The 16,396-nt window shown below is 40.9% G+C and overlaps 1 protein-coding gene across 1 annotated transcript in view; it reads right to left on the reverse strand.

Annotated features, from left to right (window-relative positions):
• Positions 1-16,396, reverse strand: part of arsb (arylsulfatase B) — a 90,798-nt gene that overhangs the window by 33,139 nt on the left and 41,263 nt on the right. The window contains exon 5 of the mRNA XM_055631609.1: positions 14,977-15,220. Within this exon, the coding sequence (XP_055487584.1) occupies positions 14,977-15,220 (244 nt within the window). The remainder of the gene's footprint in view (positions 1-14,976; positions 15,221-16,396) is intronic.

The following is a 16,396-nucleotide window of genomic DNA, read 5'->3' on the forward strand; positions in this document are numbered from 1 at the left end:
CCCCCCCCCCCCCCCCCCCCGGTTGTTTGGGGGGCGGTTCTTGGGAGTGTGATGCCGCAGCTACTCCACCCCCCCCCCCCCCCCCCCCCCCCCCCCCCCGCAAACATCTGAAGGCGGCGGCACAGTGGCGCAATGGTAGAGTTGCTGCCTTCCAGCACCAGAGAACGGGTCCAACCCTGTCGGTGCAGAGTTTGTACGTTCTTCCTGTAACCGCATGGGTTTTCTACGGGTGCTCCGGTTTCCTCCCCCACTCCAAAGATGTGCAGGTGTGTAGGTTTATTGGCTTCTGTAAATTGCCCCTAGGAGGTAGGCTGTGGAAGTAGGATGGTATAAGGATGTGTAAGTGTAAGGATGATCGATGGGGACTTGTTGGGCGGAAGGGCTATTTTCCGTACTGTATCTCTCCATTAAATTCCTTTTGAATTACAATATTTACCAATTCCCTGCCCTTCATTATAATCTCTATTGGTTTTAAATGGAAAATTTCAAACTTCCTCTGCTGTCTTCTTGCCCAAACTCTGAAACCACTCCCTTTTGAAACCTGCACCATGGTTTCAATTCTAGGTTTATAATCACATGCACTTCAAACCGTCCCTGAATGCGAGCCATGAACATAGGTTGGACGAGGAGCACAAGCAGTTAGTTATCCTTACACCATCTGCTAGTTTCACCATGGCTACCTGAAAATGATCCTATTGTTCCTCTCCTTGGTGTTGCCTTTCAATCAATCCTCAAGCCTTGCAAAGTATTGCCCTCAATTCCACTTTTAACCATGTAGAATAATCTTATTGAAGGTCTTTGGAAACACAAATATAATACATCCACTGGTTTATCTGATCCAACACCAAATGCATTCTCCAGAGATTACAATTTGTCAAACACAATCTTTCTTTCATAAAATTCACCTAACGTTGTCCAATTAATTATGTTCCCAAGTGCACTATTGTCATATCCTTAATGATACTCTAGTATTTCCCTAGGGCTAAATATTAAGCTAAATGTCTTTTGTCCCTCTCTCTCCTTACATGAACAGCTCATTACATTTTCTACCTTTCATTGGAGAGAGCTTTTCTGGAAATTAGGGAATTGGACAAGATCAAAGACGCTGCCTCCCCTATCTCTACAGCCTGCAAATTCTAATCTGCTACAATAACATATTGAGGGGATGTCAACCTTTATTTTTTTTCCCATTTCATAAGTATTTTTTCTTTCTAAATTTATTTCCAGCTCCTCACCGTCTAGTTGAGTTACTCTCTAGTTTAGTTTCGAGATACAGCGAGGAAACGGGCTCTTCGGCCCACCGAGTCCGTGCCGACCAGCGATCCCCACACATTAACACTAACCTACACACACTAGGGACAATTTACAATTTTACCACAGAAAATTAACCTGCAGACCTGTATGGCTTTGGAGTGGGGGAAGAAGCCGGAGCTCCCGGGAATAAACCACGCAGGTCACGGGGAAAACGTACAAACTCCATATACGGACAGCACTCCGATCAGGATCAAACCTGGGTCCCTGGCGCTGTAAGGGAGCAAGTCTGCTTCTAATTCCTTTCCCTTCTACCTGACTTGTGGCTTTGCCTCTAATTCCTATGTCATCATTTGCTGATAACTAAAACTGTCCCCATCATGGACAATGCAGCTCACCCCCTCCATGACACACTGGTCAACCTGAGGAGTTCAGCAACAGACTGGTTCCACCAAGATGCAGGACAGAACGCCACAGGAGATCTTTCTTCCCTGTGGCTATCAAACTGTACAACTCCTCCCCCTTCTGTCGTGGGGTAGACTGAGACTGAGACTGACCCGCCACCCCCCACCCACATCCTCAATCTTTGCACATCCCCAAAGCCTTACCACTCGTCACTTTATTTTCATGTTTCATGTATTTTGTGTTTTTTATGACTGTTGGCAAACTAATTTCCCTCCTGGGATAAATAAAGTTCTGTCATATCGCATAACCCCTGACACCCTGATAGCTGAGTCTCACGTTGCGAGTTGACACAAGAGGTACCCAGAGTTAAAACTCGTGGTAATAACGTACGATTAACGTACGGAACTCGTGGACGCAACTTAGAGACTCGTGGCGCTAACGGCAGGTACTCATGAAACTTGTCAACTCTTGCAAAAAATCAAACATGTTTAAAATTTTCCACAAGTCAGTGGTACAGTTCCCACTCTCAGCTCTTGTCCAGGGGGGTGGCCGAAGATGTCAGGACCAACGGGACACCGACCCCCAGGCCCACTGCAAGCACGGAGAACCCAGAGACCCACAGCCAGCAGCAACTCCAGCCCAGCCCCGCTCCAACTCCAGAGGATCCCGCTCCCTGATGGGCGACAAGTGGCAGTTCGCCCACAGACCGAGCTGCACCCCCTCATCCGCCACCCCAAGAACAAGACGTACCTTGCACACCATCAGCTTCTGCCCCTACGGGGTGAAGGGCTCACACATTACTCATGACAGGATAGACATTACTATTTTTTAATAACAGGAACATTTTACGATGAAATGCAGAAAATAGTCAAGAGCCGGCGTGCCCGCTGACTCCCATCACACACCCCCCCCTCCCAATGTTCAATTAAAACATATCAAACCTGTGTGTTCCAAACAAATCATAAGTATAACTGCTCTGGCACTGGATGGTGCACATTTTCCCTTTGTTGGTCACATCAATAGATGCGGCCGCTCTGAATTATATCTTTAAAACAAAGCCACAGGATGGAGAGGTCTTCTTTAACACTGTTGCTTATTAAAACATAACACTGTTGCTTATTAAAACAACCCTTCAATCAGGATTGGCTCAAGGGTAACTCGTGAGACGAACTTGGAACTTCGCAGAAATGACAAGTAAACGGCAAACTTGTCATACCTGTGGAAACTCGGTTAAACTCTTGATCATACACTTGCAATCTTGTACACAACCACGAGTCTTTCACTCGGGGTACCTCTTGTGTCAACTCGCAATGCGAGACTCAGCTTTTACTCATCGCGAATCTGTCAATCTCTGCCTTAATAATATCAATTGGCTGAGCCTCCACAACAGTCTGTGGCAATGAATTCCACAGATTAGCCACCCTCTGAATAAAGAAATTCCACCTCATCTCCTTTCTAAAGGTATGTCCTTTTATTCTAAGGCCATGGCCTCCGGTCCTGGACTCTCCCACAAATGGAAATATCCTCTCCATATTGTCCTTATAACTCAAGCGCTCCAGTCCTGGCAAAAACCTTATGACTCTTTTCAGCTTAATCACATCCTTGACCAGAATGCTCACAATGTTCCAGGTGTGGTCTCACTAATGGCTGCTCCAGCTCAATTTCTAGTCAATGGGAACCCTCCCCAGGGATCCCATGATGGTAATGTTGTTGAATGTTAGGTGATAGCTGGATTTTCTCTTTGGTTATAATCATTGTCCACCACTTTGGTAGTGCGAATGTTAAGGGCCTGTCCCACTTGGCGATTTTTTCAGCGACTGCCGGTATCATTGACTGACGTATCCGGTCACCGAACAATACGTGGCGTGATGACATGTGATCTGGTGGTGACGCGGCGTGATGACGTATGATCTGGTGGTGACGCGGCGTGATGACGTATGACGAGCGGTGTTTTTTCAAGTGTCGCAACATTTTTTTTGTCGCTGCTGGATTTTGAAATGTTCAGAATCTTTTGGCGACACTGAGATGACACCGGAAAAATCACCAAGTGGAACAGGCCCTTTACAGCGCCCCCCCCCCATAATGTTTTAAAATCGGTCCCGTTTTTCTTTCAGGCTTTTTTGCACATTTCAAGAGCGGAGCTAAAGCGGACACCTGCTTCCTACTCCATTTGCGCCACCGGAACAATTCAAGATTTGTAAAAGAAAAAAAAAAATCACGTGGTTAAAGTGCACATTGTCAGATTTTATTCATGGCCATTTTTATACATTTTGGTTTCATCATGTAGAAATTACAGCTGTGTTTATACATAGTCCCCCGATTTGAGGGCACCATAATGTTTGGGACACATGGCTTCACAGGCATTTGTAATTGCTCAGGGTGTTTAATTGCCTCCTTAATGCAGGTACAAGAGAGCTCTCAGCACCTAGTCTTTCCTCCAGTCTTTCCATCATGTTTGGAAACTTTTATTGCTGTTTATCAACATGAGGATCAAAGTTGTGCCAATGAAAGTCAAATGTCATTATTGGACTGAGAAACAAGAATAAAACTGTTAGAGACATCAGCCAAGCCTTAGGCTTACCAAAATCAACTGTTTGGAACATCATTAAGAAGAAAGAGGGCACTGGTGAGCTTACTAATCGCAAAGGGACTGGCAGGCCAAGGAAGACCTCCACAAGGAGGAATTCTCTGTATAATAAAGAGAAATCCCCAAACACCTGTCCGACCTGCTGAAGGGAACTAGCCCCCAAAACAAGCATATGCTAAAGATGGCTACAATATAAGCCTCGCATTGCATGGCCAGAGAAGACATCCAGCAACTGGTAATGTCCATGAATCACAGACATCAAGCTGTCATTGCATGTAAAGGATATGTAACAAAATACTAAACATGACTACTTTCATTTACAGTGCATTCAGAAAGTATTCAGCCTCCTTCACTTTTTTCCACATTTTGTTACGTTACAGCATTCTAAAATGGATGAAATTCATTTTTTTAATCATCAATCTACACAATACCCCATAATAAAAAAGCGAAAACATGTGTTTAGAAAGTTTTGCAAAGTAATTAAAAAGAAATGACTGAAATATCACATTTACATAAGTATTCAGACCCTTTACTCAATACTTTGTTGAGGCATCTTTGGCAGCAATTACTACCTCAAGTCTTCTTGGGTATGACGCTACAAGCTTGGCACACCTGTATTTGTGTAATTTCTCCCATTCTTCTCTGCAGATCCTCTCAAGCTGTTAGGTTGGATGGAGAGCGTTGATTCACAGCTATTTTCAGGTCCCTCCAGAGATGCTCGATCGGGTTCAAGTTAGAGCTCTGGCTGGGCCACTCAAGGGCATTCACAGACTTGTCACAAAGTCACTCCTGCGTTGTCTTGGCTATGTGCTTAGGGTCGTTGTCTTGTTGGAAGGTGAACCTCCGCCCCAGTCCAAGGCCCAGAACGCTCTGGAGCAGGTTATCATCAAGGATCTCTCTGTACTTTGCTCTGTTCATCTTTCCCTCGATCTTGACTAGTTTTCCAGTTCCTGCCGCTGAAAAAAATCCCCACAGCATGATGCCGCCACCACCATGCTTCACTGTGATGAGCGGAGCCTGGTTAACTCCAGACGCGATGCTTGGCATTCAGGTCTAAGAGTTCAATCTTGCTTTCATCAGACCAGAGAATCTTGTTTCTCATGGTCTGAGAGTCCTTCAGGTGCCTTTTGGCAAACCAAGCGGGCCGTCATGTGTCTTTTACTGAGGCGTGGCTTCCGTCTGGCCACTCTACCATAAAGGCCTGATTGGTGGAGTGCTGCAGATATAGTTGTCCTTCTGGCAGGTTCTCCCATCTCCACAGAGGAACTCTGGAGCTCTGTCAGAGTGACCATCGAGTTCTTGGTCACCTCTCTGACCAAGGCCCTTCTCCCCCGATTGCTCAGTTTGGCCGGGCGGCCAGTTCTATAAAGAATCCTGGTGGTTCCAAGGTTCTTCCATTTAAACATGACGGAGGCCACTGTGCTCTTCGGGACCTGCAATGCTGCAGAAATTGTTTTATACCCTTCCCCAGATCCGTGTCTCGACACAATCCTGTCTCGGAAGTCGATGGCCAATTCCTTCGTCTTCATGGCTTGGTTTTTGCTCTGACATGCAATTTCAACTGTGAGATGTTATATAGACAGGTGTGTGCCTTTCCAAATCATGTCCAATCAATTTAATTTAGCACTGGTGGACTACAATCAAATTGTAGAAACATCTCAAGGATAATCAATGGAAACAGGATGAACCTAAGCCCAATTTTGAGTGTCATAGCAAAGGGTCTGACTACTTATGTAAATGTGATATTTCAGTTATTTCTTTTTAATTACTTTGCAAAAATTTCTAAACACCTGTTTTCACATCTTCATGCTGGGGTATTGTTTGTAGATTGATGATAAAACAAAAAATAATTTAATCAATTTAAAAATACGGCTGTAACGTAACAAAATGTGGAAAGTGAAGGGGTCTGAATACTCTCTGAATGCACTGTCACATTTATGGTAAGAAATGGGGGAGGGGACTATGTATACAGTCATATGGCAAACCAAAGTGCCTAATATATTGACAATTTTTAACATAATACATTTTATGTACAACTAAATTTTTTTTTTTTTTTTATATTTACATTGAAAAAAGATGAGAATAAAAAAAATAAGTTTGATAAAAAAGTATAAAAAGAGGGGAATAATATAGGGTGTGAAGAAAGAAAACGAGTAAATGAAGAAAGTTGAGAGAGAAAATAGTGAAAAGAAAAGGAGATCATTATTTATAGTCTTGACCAACCCTCGTCCAGTCCTGAAACAGTTATTTTTTACAATTGTGTTGCACCATATGATTCCAAAAAAACGACGAATGGAGACCAACTCGTTATGAATTGGTCTGATTTATCCATTAGGAGGAATCGCATTTCCTCAAGATGAGCGGTGTCCAACATACTTGCAATCCACATTTTAAGCGTTGGTATTGATGTACCCTTCCAAAATTTAAGTATTAATTTTTTTGCTATTATTAAACCATAATTAAGGAATAGATTTTGAGATGTGTTCAATTTATTCCCATCTTCCATTACACCAAATATAATCATTTCAGTATTAGGTTCCATTCTTGTCTTGAATAATTTTGTAAGTATTTCAAAAATATCATTACAAAATCTATAAAGTTTTATGCAGGAAACTAAGGAGTGTGTTATAGTTGCCTTTTGGGCTAGACATTTATCACAAGTGGCGGATATATTTGGATAAAATTTGTTCAATCACTTGTTTTTGAATAATATAATCTATGTACAATTTTAAATTGTATTAGATTATGTCTTACATTAATTGAACATTTGTGAATATATATCAGGTATTTTTCCCATTTAACCTTCGTAATTTTTATCATTAATTCCCGTTCCCACTCTTCTCTAAGTACCTCTGTCGATGGTAGGTCTATATTTAGAATACTATTATATAAATAGGATATTAATTTTTGTGAGTCAGCTTCAATATTCATTGCTTCTTCCAATAAGTCAGGAGTTACTTTTTGATATCCTTGTATATATTTTTTCACAAAGTCGCAAATCTGAAGATATTTAAAATATTGGTTGTTTTTCAATTTAAATTTTAATTGTAGTTGTTGGAATGATAGTAGGTTTCCTGTTTCGTACATATCCCTGATCCTTCTAATTCCGAGACTTTCCCATTGGTTATATGTCTTATCAATAAGAGATGGTTTAAATAAAGGGTTATTCGCAATTGGCATTAACAGTGATAGATTTCTTAATTTTAAAGATAATTTTATTTGTTTCCAAATTCTTATTGTACCATATATAATTGGGTTCTTCTTATATATTGTGTTATTCAGTTTTTTGGGGGAAAAGAGGATCGTTCCTATATTACAAGGATGACAATCCTCCTTCTCCATTTTTATCCATTCTGTCTGTTGTGTAGAACTATCCAACCAATAAATCATATTCTTAATATGCACTGCCCAGTAATAATACATAAAATTCGGAAGTGAAAGTCCCCCGACCTCTTTTGGTTTACATAAGTGTTTTTTTGTGATTCTATGTGATTTATAGTCCCAAATATAATTTGTAATGTTAGAGTCTAATTTTTTTAAAAAATATTTTGTTATATATACCGGTATAGACTGAAATAGGTATAGTATAGTAATTGTGGTAAGAAGATCATTTTTATTGCATTTATTCTACCTAATAATGATAAGGGAAGTGTTTTCCAAAATTTAATCCGTGTATTAAGTTTATTTAATAAAGGTATGAAATTAGCATTGAATAATGCTTTATATTTTCTAGTAATCTGAATACCCAAATATTTAAATTTTTCTGTTGCGATTTTAAAGGGGAACTTCAGTAAGTGTGTAGGTTCTTGAGGTTTTAATGTCATGATTTCGCTTTTGTTCCAGTTTATTCTATATCCAGAAAAAGACCCAAATTCCTCTATTAAGTTTAATAAATTTGGTATGCTCGTTTGTGACTTTGTAATATATAAAAGTATATCGTCTGCATATAATGAGATTTTATTCTTTGAGTCCCTGGTATTATAGCCCTGAATATTCGGATGAATTCTTATACTTTCAGCCAGGGGTTCTATCATAAGGGCAAATAGCAGGGGTGATAGTGCACATCCCTGCCTATTACCCCTTGATAGTTGAAATTTTTGAGATAACATGTTATTAGTTAAAATTCTTGCCATCGGTTTATCATATAATAATTTTACCCATGTTATAAAATTCTCTCCCATGTTAAATTTTTGTAGTACTTTATATAAGTATTGCCACTCTACCTGATCAAATGCTTTCTCTGCATCCAAAGAAATAATTGATATATCTTCTTCCTCTACTTTATGCGAGTACATTATATTAAACAGGCGTCTCAGATTATTAAATGAGTATCTTTTAGGTATAAACACCGTTTGATCAGGGTTTATCAGTTTACTAATATATTTGCTTAATCTACTTGCTAAAATCTTTGCTAAAATTTTCTGATCTGTATTTAAAAGTGATATAGCTCTGTACGAGCCCGGATCTTCTAAATCTTTATCTTTTTTTGGAATAAGCGTAATAGTTGATTCTGTTAGTGTTTCAGGTAGTTTGTTTTCTTTAAAAGCATGGGAGTATAAATTAAATAAATAAGGGGCCGTTATCTCCTGAAATTTTTTATAAAATTCATTATTAAAACCATCTGGTCCCGGTGTCTTACCATTTTTCAACGATTTTATTGTTTCACTTATTTCTTTGATTGTAATTTGAGCTCCTAGTTCCTCTTGTTCCAAAGGGTCCAGTATTGGAAGATTACAGTTATCTAGAAATGTTTTTATTTTACTATCTTCTATTTTAATTTTAGATGTATATAAGTTTTGGTAAAATTGGGCAAATCTATTATTGATATCTTTAGGTAATATTAGTAATTCGCCTTTCTCTGATTTAATTTTGGTTATAGTATTTTCCCTTTCTTGTTTTTTCAATTGGCGAGCTAAAAGTTTATGTGGCTTGTCACCAAACTCAAAATGTTCCTGTTTTGTAATTTGGAATAGTCTTATTACTCTTGCCGATAAAATTCGATTAAGTTTAAATTTCAGTAATACTATCTTATTGTGTTTATCTGTCGTGGAATCTTTGGCATTATCCAACTCTAACTGTCTGATTTCTTGTTCTAACAACAATTGTTCTGTCTTATTCTTTTTATTTTGAAAACTTTGGTATGAAATTATAATTCCTCTCATAAATGCCTTAAAAGTTTCCCATAATAAAGAAGGCGAAGTACCTGGTATATCATTTGTATCGAAAAAAAGTTTCATTTGTTGTTTTAAATATTGATATCCTTGCACGTCATTTAAAATATGTGTATTAAACCTCCAAAAAAATTTTTTACCCGGCATTCCCTCAAATTTTACTGAGAATGTCAACGGAGAGTGATCTGAGATACTACTAATGTGGTATGTTGGGTTGTTTGTATAAGGCATTAATTTCATGTCCACTAAAAAATAATCAATTCTTGAATAAGTTTTATGCACCGGAGAGTAAAACGAGTATTCCCTTCCAACTGGATTAGCAGATCTCCATACATCTATTATATTAGTATTTTTTATATATGTATTTAGAAGTTCGCTAGTTTTAGATTTTAAATTACTCTTCTTTTGTTTTGATGACTTATCTAGATATGAATCTAAAACACAGTTAAAGTCCCCCCCTATTATCACATTTTGGTAATTAAACTCTGATATTATATCAATAATTTTATCAAAAAATTGGGGGTTATCAAAATTCGGAGCATAAATATTTATCAAAGTTAGTGGGGTTGCATAAATTTCACCCGAGACTATAGTATACCTTCCCTCTTTATCTGATATAGTATTCTTTAATTTAAAAGGAATACCTTTCCTAATAAGAATAGCTGTACCCCTAGATTTAGAAGTAAATGAGGAGTAGTATGTTTGGCCTATCCAATTCGCCTTTAATCTTATTTGTGTTTGTTGTTTCATGTGGGTCTCCTGCAAAAACATTATGTCGCTTTTCAACGATTTTAGTTGGGCAAAAATTTTACCCCTCTTAATTGGTTCGTTGGCACCCCTTATATTCCAACTACAAAATGTAATTCCTCCATTCTTTATTTGTCTATCGTCTTGCATTGTAATCAGGGTAATATTCCTGAATCATATGGTGCAACCAAATACCTCAGAATTTTAGGACTTGGGTGGTCATCCCGGTTCATTAGATTTATATTGCATCTCCTTCTTGTAAAGTGCCTTAGAAAAAGAAAAAAAAGAATGTGATATACAATTACTTTCAAAAAAATTAAACAGATAAAAATTGTGCTTTAAAAAAAAAGGTGCTATTAAGGTATCTAAGGGAAGATACCTTAAGGACGAATAGCCATCAATGATGGCAAAAAATGTATCGACCTCCGTGATGTTGTTATACATTGAGCTCCTCCCCCTTGGTGAATCCTCATAAAAAGTTACATACCGTTTCATATTTTGTCTTTTCTTATATGAGTTTATCAAACCAGTGCGTGACAGCCGAGAGAAAAAAAAAAAAAAAAAAAAAAAAAAAAAAAAAAGTACCAGGAAGAGACATAAAGAGTAAAAAAAAACCCAAAACAAATATAGAACACAACATATACACGATTTTGTATAAGTATATATGTCCTTCCAATTATCCAATCTTAGTCTAATCTAAACTTTCCAATATATATCCCCCCAGGATTCTTACATAATATCCCATTCTATAACTACCATACATCATACAGGCCGGTACCAAAGGGTTAACTACCGTACAGGCAGGTGCCAAGGGGTTAAACTTTGAGCTTTTCATCCAAGGTTGAATATAACCAAGCTCTCTGAATAACACATTCCAACGAGATAAGCTTTTTAATTGTCTGGTTAGCTCGGCCATTTTAATCAGTTCAAAGCTCTGTAAAAAGTTCAATCTTCTTCTTTGTCGGCAGCTTGCCCCGATGTTTTCTTAACGATGTCCTCTGCATACCTTAAAGCTTTTCCGGGCACTGCAAATGAGCGTTCAACGCCATTATAAGATATCTTCATTTTTCCGGGAAAGTAAATTCCATATCTTACTCCCGGGACATCCCTCAAAGTGTGTCTTGCCGGTGTAAACAATCTCATTTTCTGGACTACCTCAGGAGAGTAATCGCGAAATATTCGCAAATTATCCCCACGGTATGTTAGCTTCTTGCCATGAATGATCTTTTTCAATATAAATTCCACTGAAGAGATGTCACGGAATTTCACGATTATCTGTCTTGAATACTTTTTTCCTTTTGCAACATACCCAACTCGGTTAGCGACGTCTATTCTTGGTTCTTCTGACAGTTCAAAGACATCTTTGAGCAAATCAGTAACGAAAGTACATGCTTGAGATTCATGCCCTTCACGTCCTTCCTTTACCCCAAGAATTCTCAAGTTATATCTCCGAGTTCTTGATTCCAGGTCCAGACATTTATCAGTCATTCTTCCAAGTTTTTCCTCTTCAGTTTTCTGTGATTGTTTCAAACTCTTTATTTCCGAGACAATCTCTTTTATCTCCTTCTCCATTTCTTCCATTATCTCTCGTCCAGCTTTCCGAAATCATCCTTTACACCTTTAAATTTCTTGTTGTAATCATTTTCAATTCTGACACACTCTGATTTTAATCTCTTATCAAATTCCTTATTCTGCTTTTTCAGTTCTTTTAACTCACTGCAAGTATTATCAATTTTTTGAGAAAGTTTCTCCATGCTAGTTTCCATGTGAGACTCCATACTTTGCATCTTCTCCAGTGTAATGTTAATTGTAGCATTCATATCTAAAAGCAATTGCTTCACTTCTTTCTCCTTCTTGTCTCCTTTTGTTGCCATTTCAAACAGAGACCCTTGTCTGTATGAATCTTCTTCTTCTGAACCTTCTTCTGTCGTTTGTAGAGTATCCAATACTTTCTCGAGCTGAAGGCTGATAGTGTTTTTCTTTGGCGCCCTTGAACGATTATCTCTGCTCATTTAAACTCATTTAAACACTCGATTTCACCATTAATCTCCCCGGTTTTCACGTCTTCTTCTGATGATATCACCCTTATACAACACCAGGCAACTTCGGTGAGTTTTTTTAAAATCGGTGCTGACTTAAAACGGCTTTTACAATTTTTTTACGGGGGAGAAGCTCAATGCCGCGCCTTAATTCTCCATGACGCCACCGGAAGCAAATACATAAATGATGGATCTTTGGCCCAAACATTATGGAGGGCACTGCCACATTTCACTCCAATTCTGGATATTGTCCAGATATTGCTGATTGTGGATGTGGACTGCTTCATTGTCTGAGGAGTCACAAATATTCAGCGAACATCCCTATTACTGACCTTGGACAAGAAATCTTTGGGTGATGTCTTAGACCATTTTATTATAGAGGTCATAGGTTTGGGAGATGCTATTGGAGAACACTGGTGAGTTGTTGCACTGTAGGCGGTCCACATCTGAAAGACAGATGTTAGCACCTGACTCTAGATTACATCACTAACTATCTAAAATGAAGTTTGTCGACTTCAACCCATATTAAAAATCATTCTACATATCCAAGGCCGGCATTGCTTTTGAATAAACTAGATCACAAGTGTTTTTTGACAATTTCTCAACTTAAAAGGCTCAGATTATAATAAAATTGGCAACAATTTTCTGGTTGACACAGGGTAGGTGGGCTGTACAGTGGGGCTGCAGTAGAGTTGCTGCATTACAGCACCAGAGACCCAGGATCTATCCAGACTACGGCTGTTGGCTGTATGGAATTTGTACGTTCTCCTTGTGACCGCATGGGTTTTCTCCGGATGTTCCGGTTTCCTCACACACTCCAAAGACATACAGGTTTGTAGATTAATTGGCTTCGATAAAAATTGTAAATTGTGCCTCGAATGTAGGATAGTGCTGTGATCGCTGGTCGGCGCGGACTCAGTGAGCTGAAGGGCCTGTTTCCACGCTGTATCTCTAAAGTCCAAATTAAAGTCTAAAGAGTCAGTAGTTTGTGAGGTGCTGCACACCTTCAACCATTTACGCTCTTGTGCTGCTAATACATGTCAAAGTTCTCAATACCATCGGTTGTTCCCAGTTGATGGCCCGACTCACGTTGCAGCGGCTCCTGCAGCCTGTCTGTCTTTTTTATATTTTGTTTGTCTAGTTAAATGTAGTTGTTGTGTTTTTTTTAATACTGTTTTTGGTTGTGTATATGTGGGGGGCGGGGTGGGGAACTTTTAAAATCTCTTCCCTGCACGGGAGACCTCACCTTTTCCCTGCCGAGTTTCCGTTGTCCTGGGGGCTCCAGGCGCGGAGCCCCACGGAGCTGCGGACTTACCATCGTGGGGCTGGCCGGCCTCGGAGCTTGGGGAGCGGTGGTAGCTCGCTGCTTCGGCCCGACTCCGGAGCTCGGAGGCCCCAGCCGCAGGTCCGGTGGACGGGACATCGGGAGCTCGCGGGTCCCTAGTGGGAGACCGCTTTCCAGAGCTCCCGCAACGCAACTTCTCCAGCCCGTGTCGCAGGGTTGGAACGACCCGGAGCGGGGCCGTACATCGCCCGTTGCGGCTGTAATGGCCGCGGGACATTCCAACGCCCGCCGGGGACTCCAACTTTGCGACATTTAGCCCTGGAGCGGGGCTTACATTGCCCGGCGCGGCCTTAATGGCCGTGAGACTTACCATCGCCCGCCTGGGGCTTCAACATCGGGGGGAAAATGGTGCACAGGGGAGAGGAAAGACTTTTGACTTCCATCACAGTGAGGAGGAGATTCACTGTGATGTATGTTTGTGTGAATTGAATTGTTTGTGTGTCTTGTAGGATTTGTTTTGTTTGTATGGCTGTAGAAACAGAGTTTCGTTTGAGCCTCACTGGGGTTTAAATGACATTGAATAAATATTGTATTGTATACCATCCCAAATACTATCCCTACACTAGTAGTAGACCACAGCGTCAGTAGAAAGAAATTCTGAAGGATCCCCTCAACTGGAAACCTACTATCTGTCACAGTCTGCCCTCTCCTCATTCTCATCCACTTCACCTCCCAGTACTTTTCCACCGGTCCCTCCTTCTCCTCACCTGCCTGCCTGCCACTCCCCTCTCATCAGCCCAACTCTCCTCACCTGTTGCACTCAGTTGCCTCTGATCACCAATTAACCCGGTATATAGACTCTCCTCACCATTCACACAGTGCCAGATTGTTCTCAGCATTCATGCAAGACTCTCCAGCGACTTCTCGACTTCCTGCCTGGCTTCGACTCTCCTTTCGTCTGTCCCTCGTTGGTTTGTTTGCATCGTGTGTTGGATCTCCTGGTTACCGGACTTTCCGCTACCCCGACTACGTCTCCTGCCTGCCCCTCTTCGGAACCCTCGCTCAATCCTGAGCCTCTGTGTGAGTACGGTGTACCCATTCCTGTGTTACTACTCTGTGTTACAGTTTTGTAATAAGGTTCATTACCAAATATACCTGCCTGATTCTGTGCTGCTATTGGGTCCAAGCTATATCCGTTACACTATCAAGGCTGCTATACCTGTACGTCAATGCACAATAGCAAAGTGTAGAATGTAGAAACAAGGAACAGCAGATTCAGGCTTACAACGATGGACACAAGGTGCTGGAATAACTTGGTGGGTCATGCAGCATCTTTGGAGAACATAGTTAGGAAACGTCACCTATCCATGTTCTCCAGGGCTGTTGCCTGACCCAGCAAGGTGCAGAATGTGCTTCTACAATCTTACTTCAAAGTGGTGCACAATGTTTCAACCGAACAGTTTATTTGCAGTGATACTAGATGCATAGTACCTGATAGTCTTCCACACGTCAAAGCCATCCAGTGGTTTGGTGCCGTTAGTGGATCCTTCGGCCAAATGCACTAAAGTCGGGAGCCAGTCGGAGATGTGAATGAATTCTTGATTAACTCTGCCCTTTTGCTTGAGCAGTGGGCTGGTGACAAAGCCCACACCTCGGACACCACCTTCCCACAGCGTCCATTTCCTTCCTCGCAGGGGCCAGTTGTTTCCACCCCCTAAGGTCTGCCCGCCATTGTCTAAAAAGTGAAAGGAAAGACTTAGTGTGGTTTATTGTCATGTGTATCGAGGTACATTGAAAAGCTTTTGTTGCACGCTAACTAGTCGGTAGAAAGACCATACACGATTACAGTCATCCACAGTGTACAGATACCGGATAAAGGGAATAATGTTTATTGCAAAATAAACTTCAGTAAGTCCAATTAAAGATAGTCCGAGAATCTCCAATAAGAAAGATGAGGACTGCTCTCTCGTTGTTGATAGGACTGGGCAGGGTGAGTAAGTGGGGTGGGGAGAGGGAGCGGCATTGGGCAGGTGAGTGAGATTTGCATGTGCGTGCACGTATGTCTAACTGATTTGGACCTCCAAGCCACTGGATGGGGTGGTAGATTGCAACCCTCACGTGGTCCACCTTGTTTCGACGAATGCAATCAACCTGGCGTGCGCAAATAGAAGATCAAACGGTACAAGTTGTCTGACAACTTTAGGCTGTGCATGCCATTTGCAAGAAGAAGAAGCCACTGGATTAGTACTTTGCTCCATCAGGCCTGTGTGGTAACGGGTATGCAAAGGCTATCCCACATAAATAGAAGTGATACATAGGCACCTTCCACTCCTCAGTGGAAGCTAACCATCCTCAGCCCTGAGAGCAGCCTGGCACAGTAACTTAATCGCTATGCTAGTGTGTCCCCTGTGGTTTGGGTTGACAGCAGAAGCTCGAGACAAACAGAGAACCGCCCACCCGTGTGGCTAAATACCACTTGACACTTACCCGAGCGACGAGAACTAGGACTTGCTTCATTTTGCAGAACAAAACAATTGCTAATTATATTCCTTTTGTGAGATTCTGTAGCTTTCCCATGCTGTGCCCCTTCTCTGGTTTCAAGACCGTCTGTTACAACCTACTGCAGATCATAAAATTGGCCTGCCAGAGTAATTGCAGGTCTGGGCTTACTAACACCGTTACAATGGATTGAGTTACAGTCAGTACCATGAGAATCGCGTGAAAATTGAAGCAATCTTGACCATAAAAAGATTTATTTTGCTCGCTGGTCACAGCCTATGGGTTAGAGTGAAGTATTTATCTAACACGGCGAGCCAATTTGTCAAAGTATCAATGGTCTGATTTGTCAGATGCATTAATGTGATTGAACTCGGTTCCCGTTCGGGGGGAAAAAGGGGATTAACATGGAACT

This window comes from Leucoraja erinacea, chromosome 3 (genome assembly GCF_028641065.1).
Source record: "Leucoraja erinacea ecotype New England chromosome 3, Leri_hhj_1, whole genome shotgun sequence".
Lineage (NCBI taxonomy): Eukaryota > Metazoa > Chordata > Chondrichthyes > Rajiformes > Rajidae > Leucoraja > Leucoraja erinaceus.